Genomic DNA, 9,449 nt, shown 5'->3' with positions numbered 1-9,449 from the left:
TCTGGCAGCTCTGGTTCTCCCTCAGTCACCTGCTGGACCTCGGAGGGACCGTCTACCAGTTTGGCTTACAGGGACCTGAAAGGGGGGAATGTTATTTTGTATTTAAACTCATGGCCCACACAAGTATTTCTTTAGTATTTATACAATTCTTTTAGGCAGCTGGAGGTGCCTTCCCCCTTCTTATGTGCATCCCACTGCACAGTGGCTGCCAAATTTCTCAAGGCAAATTGTCTGAATAACGACTGCTGTTTAGAGGAATTGTCACTAAATTGGAGTGTTATGCTTTTTCATAACAGTTCTTGTTAAATGACGCCCTTTTCTGGGAAACTTTTCCCAGATGCTTATACGAATTCTATCAAGCTGTTAACGCCTTGCTTAAGCCGTAAACAAAGATCCAATTTTCCATTTTAAAAGCTTTACAGGGACATAACACCTGTTAAAAAGACGATTAGAAATCAGTATTGGCTCAATTCTTATCTTTAGGCCCACTTATAGGGGGTGTATTTCATGAAGGCCTTTTTAATGACTGAACAAACACATCTAAATGCACTTATCACTTAATACATTATGTACTACAGTGACAAAGGGGAAGTTCACTCCAAAATAACTTTTGCATGTTTCTAGACTCCAATAAGTCTAATTTTTGAGGTGAGTCCACATCCCACGCCATCTGTTGTTAACATCCAGCTATATGCTAAAAACCCAAATGAATGGAACAGGTTTGCATGGTCTGATTTCATGATTTTTGTTCTTCCATTCATCGTGGATCTAGGTAGGCATATATAACGATCTACGCAACAGGTAGCGAGGGACGTGGACTCGTGACATTCATGTATGAGGTCTGAAAACATCTGACAATACAAATTTATAGCGTAATGGTTCTTAGAATGACCTTGGGGTTGGGGCAAAAGGTCCATGGGTTTGTTTTCTGGGTGTTTTGGTTGTAAGGTCTCCGTGAACGATTGATGTGTGTCTGGACAACATACTTTCAGCATGGATTTAAAATGCATTAACATAACAGGAGTATATCAAAACAATATTCCCAAAGCCGTGGGGTGGAATGGATGGAATGGATGGGGAGTCTTGCAAAAGGATGTGCTTGAACATGTTGAATGTCAGCTGGCTGTGTATAGGGAGAAGAGGGAGTGGCAGATATTGGATCCATCTCTACCTCCCTCCCTCCCTACCTCCCTCCCTCCCTCATCTATCCCTCTCATCTTCTCAGCTGCTTTACTTATTCTCATTCTTCCGACAGCCCCATTACCCCTCTGTGACTCCACTGTATCTCTCCATCTGGTCTCATAACTGCCAAAGGACACACACACACACACACACACACACACACACACACACACACACACACACACACACACACACAGCTCAGTCAAGGGGGGTCATTCTAGTTAACTTGGAGCACACTCCAATCAGCATTGTACAGCAGAACACCAGACAGGCAGACATCACACCACACACACACACACACACACATACACACACACACGCACATACCCACACACTGGCAGTGATGCCTTTTAAGCACTGAATGAAACCAATGTTAATTAAATGAATCAGAAAATCCCCCAGGGAATCCACATGGCTCCTTTCTCCAGCTGTTGAACACGTCCATAAGCTCATATCCATAACCCTCCACCTCCCTAGAGCAAAACCTCCCTTTTCGTAACCCTCCACCTCCCTAGAGCAAAACCTCCCTTTTCGTAACCCTCCACCTCCCTAGAGCAGAACCTCCCTTTTCATAACCCTCCACCTCCCTAGAGCAAAACCTCCCCTTTCAGACACTTCCTCAAGAATTCACCAGTCATTCCCCAGCTGTGTATTACAAGAGTGCTACATCATGGCCAATGATGGGTGAGAACATGCCAACCTGTGGACCTCCAGAGGCATTTATCCCCAATAGCAACCACAGGATGAACACTGACCCTCACACAAACACACTCACCAAACTTGCCGCTATTGACTTTCATAGGGACCTTACCATTGCTGTCTATCAGATCATTTGCACTAGGGACAGATGTGTTGTACTTACTGTGTTTTTCACCACCTTGCCACCTACCCTCATACTGTTAATTGTAAATGTTTTGCTAATAACCAGTATTGTATTTGTATTTATATTGTGCAATTTAGTTAGGGTGTATTTTAGCATTTAGTGAGTTATTGTATATTATATGTGAGTTTATTGTATATTGTGTATGACATTGTTGAGGCCCTGTGCAAATCAAGCATTTCACTCCTGTCACTACAGTATGTGACATTTCACTACAGCACATAACAATAAACCCACTTTGACCTTTGACTTTGGTATTCCTATGCTTGAAAATCGTTTTCTGGGTTTATGCTAGTCTACAAATCTTTGTAGCATTAATGCCAGTCTATGAAGTGATAATGCCAGTCTGTAGTGATAATGCCAGTCTATGAAGTGATAATGCCAGTCTGTAGTGATAATGCCAGTCTGTAGTGTTAACGTTGCCAGGCTCCCTGATGTTAATGTGTTGTGAATATGCTTTGTTGATACGTTGCCAGGCAACGTTTTCTTTTCTTTTTGCCCACCATTACATAAAGATACCAATTTGTTCAAACAAATACAGTACCACAAACACACAGTATAAATCACTGTGCAAATCCAATCATATTTATATCTCACACTTCGTACATGGATGCCATACAATGTGCTTCATAGAAAAAAAGAAAAAAAGAAAAAAAAAAGAAATACAAGAGAGAGAGACTAATGCAAGGCAAAGTTTCAAACTGGCTCAAGTGTAGTAAACAAGATGTGCTAAAATAACTGAAATACTATTGTGTTTTAAGATAGAGTGTCCACAGATTCAGCCCCCCTCAGATCTTCTGGCAGGCTGTTCCAGAGGCTGGGGGCAGAACAACTGAAAGCTGCCTCTTCATGCCTCTTGGTTGAAAGGCCAGTGCCAGAGGAGCTTAGGGATCTACTGGCTACATACTGTATCTTAATAGCATGTCTTTTAAGATACTGGGGAGCACAACCATGAAGTGATTCAAAGACCATTAAAATAATCAATTCTAAAACTAACAGCCTGTATGCACACAAAACATATGACTGGTGGATTCCTAAAAGACAATATTCGCAATAAATTGAAATTGATTGCATCCTCCCGACATGAACTTGAATAACAATCTTGTAAAATGCAGGTATGTCTGACAGAGTTCTTTACCATAAAAATCACAGATAAATCCCCAAATTCTGAGGTAGATAATTTATTCAATTATTTCTGAGGATAAGGAGAGGTAAGTAAACGCCCAGAAGCGAGAGGAAGTCTGGTGGATTTCAGAGGCTGTTGGGCTAAGTAATGAAGTCAATGAGATAATGCCATATGGGGGTCAGTGGAGGGGAAAATCACAAACGCAACTTTTATTTTTATTTATTCTGGCAACATATTCTCAGTCTCTTCATTTTGGTTGAGTGAGTTCCATTACGACGACACGGGAGCAAATGGGGAGGTTTATTACAGATAGCATTATTACCATATCGCACAGCGTGCTTTAAGTCAATGTCTCAGAGGCTGCCTCCTCTGTGGAGTGTGTAGGCAAAAACAACGGTTTGGAGAATCAAAGTGAGGGAGGGAGAGAGAGGGGAGAATGTGTAAAAGGTGTGAGTCAAAGAGTGTGCAAGAGAAAAAAGGAGGTGGAATGAGAGGACAGAAGAAGGAGGACGGTAATGAAATATGTGTGTGTGTGTGTGTGTGTGTGTGTGTGTGTGAGAGAGAGAGAGACAGAGAGAGTGTGTGTGTGTGAGAGAGAGAGAGAGAGAGACAGAGAGAGTGTGTGTGTGTGTGTGTGTGTGTATGAGAGAGAGACAGAGAGAGTGTGTGTGTGTGTGAGAGAGACAGAGAGACAGAGAGAGTGTGTGTGTGTGTGTGTGTGTGTGTGTGTGAGAGAGAGAGACAGAGAGAGAGTGTGTGTGTGTGTGTGTGTGTGTGTGTGTGTGTGTGTGTGTGTGTGTGTGTGTGAGAGAGAGAGACAGAGAGACAGAGAGACAGAGAGAGTGTGCGTGAGAGAGAGAAGCCGAGGACAAGACAGTTGTACATTCTCTATCTTTCACTCAAACAGCCGCTTCCAGTTTATCCTCCAGGTTCTGTTTATCTTATCACGTCTCATCCCTCTGTCTCTCAGCACTCACCGGTCTCACTCACAGATCAATGAGCAGGAATTCCTCACTGGACAATGATGTATGATGTAGTCTTCCACCTTTGCCATGACCCCTGTGATAATGTTGACATGGGGAACTGGGTCCAACCCAAAGTCAGTTGAACTCACTCAATCCACAACCCATCAGCGTCTCTTCTGAGGTGAATGTCAAAATACTGCATTGCTGCATTTTCGCCTTGAAATATTTTTGCAATTGTGTAACAAAAAATTAAGGTGTAAACTCCCTACAGCTTACATCAATCGAATGGTTTTAAATCCATGAGGGAGAGTGGATGAGTGCTAATTTTGGGGAGATGGGTAGGGTGTCTCTATGCAGCATTTTGGTATATCCCCCTTGTGGCCCCGTGGGGAATGTGTCTTGTAGTATGCGATACTCTCATCGGTTGGGCTTGTCTGCGATTATAAACAGTCACACAATCATCACCTGGCTTAAACAGATGCTACAGGATTTTTTGAAATTTCATACGCGGATGTAACACAATGTGCTTTACAGGAATATGAATAAATACAATTAAAAGAGAACAAGACAAAACATGAGGATACAAAGGATAACAATCATGGGAGTTTAAGGACTGTAGAGATGAATGCATAATAAATAAAAGCTCAAGTGTAACAATACAAAATAAAAAAATAAAAATCAGGTAATTTCTCAAAATATTTCTGCCTATTTCGGGGACCCATTTTTGGCTCATGAGCGCTAGTTTTAACTAACTATCTAGTGACTGAAAATGATTTTCTAAATCTTGTAGATCCATCTCTTTAAGTCAAAGACTTAAGGCTACTGACTTCATACTACTACTGAGTCCTGCAAATAAGCATGCAACCGAACAAGACAAACTAGGACAACAAGTCTCTGGAGGGGTGTTTCACAGTCCACTCCTGAGGGGGATGTTAGACCAGCTCTAATACTATAGCCTGGTTCCATATCTGTTTTGTTTTATTAATATTATTATTATTTTATCAATTACAAAGTGTAAGTATTTTATTAATTTGTAATTAGCCATTGCTACTACTACTATTACTACAACTACACTTTACATACAGTAACTGACCCTAACCCAACAGAGTTAGTACAATGTGACAATGACTAATCATCATACATACCATTGTTGGTGCATGACAGTAGTGATATAGGATAAAAACAGTCATGGGACCAGGCTAGCACTAAAGCGCCTGATTCACTGAACAAAAGTCTTGATGATTAGTTGATTAGTAGAGCTGGGCTGCAATCCAAAATGTGCATTGCTCTAGAAGGCCACTCACTGCACACCGCTGACAACTGTTTCTGTCAGTAAACATTTCATTTAGGGTCACAAGTAGCTGAGGGAAAGCAGTAACAGTGTCTAGCACAGGGGGGGACAACTCAGGTACTGGGGGGCCACAGTGCACAATGACTATCATGCTGAATGTTTCGTGGGTATGACATCAGTTCATTCACAGCCAGGAACAGGCTGAAATGAGCAGGACTGAAATCTTGACACAGACAAGCACCTACCTAAAAGAAAGGCTCCATGAAACGTCACAACATCATGATAAACGTTGTAACACATGAGTGTGTGTGTGCACAAGCCGATATGTTTCTTGCTTACCCATCACAGTATTGGTAGAACAGAGATAAGATGCCTCTGTGTCTGTAGACCAAAGTAGCATACAGCGGTCCCGGTGCTACAGTAAGTATGATGCACTCACTGCCGGAATGCAGATGAGAGAGACTTGCTCCGTGACTGTGCAGCCCCTGATGTTCCCTGGCTGGGTTGCAGCTATAAGGAGGGGCAATTATGATCTTATCACCAGTAACAGCTTCCTACTGCAGAAAATGCCTCTCCTGACTGGCCTGTTCAGGTTTAATAAGGAAAGGAACCAGTACTCTGACGACTCTCTTTATTTAGCCTGGCTAAGGGAGATACTATGTCAGTGGAAAAGGCGAGGACTTTGTGGAAATTAGGCTCCGTTAAATAGGGGATGGTGAAGTTTGCAAAACGTGCATATTGTGTCCAGTTCCTTAACTTCTTGTAATTGGTTTGTGATGTGAGATCGTGTTGTGTGATGCTCTCCAAATATAGTACATAGGACATAGTTTGTTTTGTATGGAATTTAATGAGAGATTATTTTCACATATTGGTTTGTCAAATAAATGATCTGCCGGGCAACAGATGGTTTCAATGTTGAGGGTATATGTTGATGATACAATTAGTTACATGTAATTTGTTCAACGTCAAGAGATGTGAGAGCAAAATCATTTAGCCTACAATTGATGCGTTTTGATGTGGAATAGGGTACGGTCAATGGAAAACATCTTCACAAAGAATATTCACATCAAAAGGTGTAAAATAAATAAATAAAAGGAAAGACGTCTGTGGTTTGACGTCTGTGGTTTGCTTAGACTTCAAACATCATGCTGTTGAGTTACTTTAATGTTGTCTTAATCTCATAACAAAGCCGCACCTTCATTTAATACCAGCAAATCAAAGGCTGGCAAAGGCTAATATATTATATTAAAAGTGTGTATACTAGAAGCGGCTGTGCCCGCTTTCAGAGGTAAAGAAAGTTCATGTTACCTAAGCGAAGCATTAGGCTATTGGTGTACTGAATGATAAATGAGAAGAAGAAGAAGCTTTTAAGTTGCAGGATTTTTGGAAACATTATGCGATGCGCAATGACGCAGAACAGAAATACCAAATGCGGTTAAATGGATAGGTGATAAGATACTTGCAAAATGACAACAGCCGCGCAATTGGTTGCCAAGCGTAGTGATGTCACAGGTTTCGTGGACTACTGTTTGAGCAGACGGAGAGCAGTGGCCAGATGGAATTGGCGTGCGACGGGAGCACAACCCATGGGCGCGCAAAAGATGACCAGGAGTTCCGTGTACTGCCTTGATGAACTCCAATAATTTCTGTACAGAGCTCAGCCCATCATGGGGGATGGTCCATCATCCTTAAGCTTCGACAATGACACGAGAAGCGGGACGGTGGACGTCAACTCTCCGGGCGCCGGCGCTTCTGAACAGTGGATGGTTGGAATGGGATTAATTATGGGGCTGATAGTTCTGATCATTGTAGTTGGGAATATACTGGTCATTTTCGCTATAGCAAAGAACCAGAGACTACAGACCCTAACCAACGTTTTTATCGTGTCCCTGGCGAGCGCGGACCTGATCATGGGTTTGTTGGTGGTTCCTTTTGGTGCCGTTCTGGAGGTCAGGGGCGCGTGGCTGTATGGCTCCTTCTTCTGTGAATTCTGGATATCCGTGGACGTTCTCTGCGTTACTGCCAGCATCGAAACGCTGTGCGTTATTGCCATAGATAGGTATGTGGCCATCACCTCGCCTTTCCGGTACCAAAGCTTGCTCACTAAAGCCAGGGCGAAAGTGATAGTGTGCAGCGTGTGGGCAATATCTGCGCTGGTCTCTTTCCTACCCATTTTAATGCACTGGTCGCGGAACAACGTGGAGACCGACTGCTATGACAACCCTGAATGTTGTGACTTTATAACCAACCGGGCGTATGCCATCGCGTCCTCTATAATATCTTTTTACATTCCTTTATTGGTGATGATATTTGTCTATGCGAGAGTATACAGAGAGGCGCAAAAGCAGCTGAGGAAAATTGATAGGTGTGAGGGGAGGTTCCACAACAATCTAAACGGTGTCTCCAAGTGCAAAACAAATAGAAAGAGACCCTCAAAAATCCTTGCGCTGAAGGAGCAAAAAGCGCTCAAGACACTTGGCATTATTATGGGCACGTTCACGCTCTGTTGGTTGCCCTTTTTCATAGTCAACATTGTCCGGGTGTTCCGCTCCGATGCGGTGGACAAAGACCTATTCGTCTTCTTGAACTGGCTGGGCTACGTCAACTCGGCGTTCAACCCAATTATTTACTGCCGGAGTCCGGACTTCAGAAAAGCTTTCAAAAGACTACTCTGCTGTCCGAGACAGGCAGACCGGAGGCTCCACGTTAGCTCTTGCGACCTCTCCCGCTGCTCTGGCGGCTTCGTGAACTCATTGGAGCCGGGTATGATGAGGACGTGGTCGGACTGTAATGGACTGGACCACAGTGACAGCGAAGGGAGCGCCAAACTGTCTCACTCCGAGTCGCAGCTGTAGGGAATTATATCCAGGTGACCTGCATCCATCACAGACAATGATGCGTAAAGCTATTTTTTCAAGAGCAGCCGCAACCGTAGGTGCGCGTTTGTTCCATATCCTTTCATTTTCTTGGGACAATTAATGCCATCCAATACGCATCGAGTATGTGGAGTCAAATACTATTTTAGCACTGAAATAAGAGCCTATTTAATGCCCAAAATGAATATTTGTTTTGGCAAGGCAAGGCTCATTCCTAAACCGTGCTCTTGGATGTATGGAGGAGATGTAGCTATGTAAATACATCAATTTTCAGTAAGTGTCCACCTTATTATGTTTTACCTCATGCCTACTTTATGTGCAAATTGTACGAAAATAAATTGTTTATATTAAACATATATGTTAATATAGTGCACTATTTATTTAGCGCTTTGTACAACACGTTTCAATGCTGGCAGCTTTGTACAACAAGCGAAAAGGAGACACCTGAATGTGGAGTAAACAGTGGTTCCATGTAGGCCTACATATGTGCACTTTGCTACGGAAGTGAGGAATATTGATTAATTCAATATGCTCTGAACAATATGAATCTCTCTCTCTCTCTCTCTCTCTCTCTCTCTCTCTCTCTCTCTCTCTCTCTCTTTCTCTCAGTTGTCCGCTCATGCTTGTGTCATATTGTATACTGTGGTTGTTGACTAGTGTGCAATAAAGTGTCATAGTTGTTAATTAATCGTTCCTTTTCCTTTTTTCGGTATTTTTTTGCTTGTGTTTGTGCGATGAATCTTCCCAGTGAAAGAGTTAAAAAGTCGAATTACTTACTTTAAATTCTATATGGAAAGTATTGCACCAACATACTTGCATAATATGGTTCAAATAATTTTTCATCCGTTTGTAAGAAAAATAAAACAAAACTATGAATGTTTAGGCCTATTCCCCAGCCCTCGGGCCTTGTATGTAGGCATTATGAAACGTTTAAGAAAATACTCTCCAATATATTTTTAGTAGGCTACCTTTTTGTACGTTTATAATACCCTGCTATCACGCAATTTAATTGTATATTTTCATATTAATAACAGCGCTAATAACAACATTCAATTACAGTAATATGTTGTTACATAGTAATTTAGTTATTGAGGTTTTGAGTTGTGGCTTGAGTTTTGGTTAGTAAGCC

The 9,449-nt window shown here is 42.2% G+C and overlaps 1 protein-coding gene across 1 annotated transcript; it reads left to right on the top strand.

Annotated features, from left to right (window-relative positions):
* Positions 1–7,022: 7,022 nt before the first annotated feature.
* adrb1 (adrenoceptor beta 1) lies at positions 7,023–8,921 on the top strand. Its single transcript, XM_083688059.1, has one exon. The coding sequence runs from the start codon at positions 7,112–7,114 to the stop codon at positions 8,297–8,299; it is 1,188 nt and encodes a 395-aa protein (XP_083544185.1). The 5' UTR covers positions 7,023–7,111; the 3' UTR covers positions 8,300–8,921.
* Positions 8,922–9,449: the final 528 nt, after the last annotated feature.

Source organism: Argentina silus (assembly GCF_951799395.1).
Source record: "Argentina silus genome assembly, chromosome: 16".
Taxonomy (NCBI): Eukaryota; Metazoa; Chordata; class Actinopteri; order Argentiniformes; family Argentinidae; genus Argentina; species Argentina silus.
This window is presented reverse-complemented; position numbering and strand designations above follow the sequence as displayed.

Coding starts and splice junctions, on each gene's coding strand:
- adrb1 (XM_083688059.1), top strand. CDS start 7,112: ATGGGGGATGGTCCATCATCCTTAAGCTTCGACAATGACACGAGAAGC.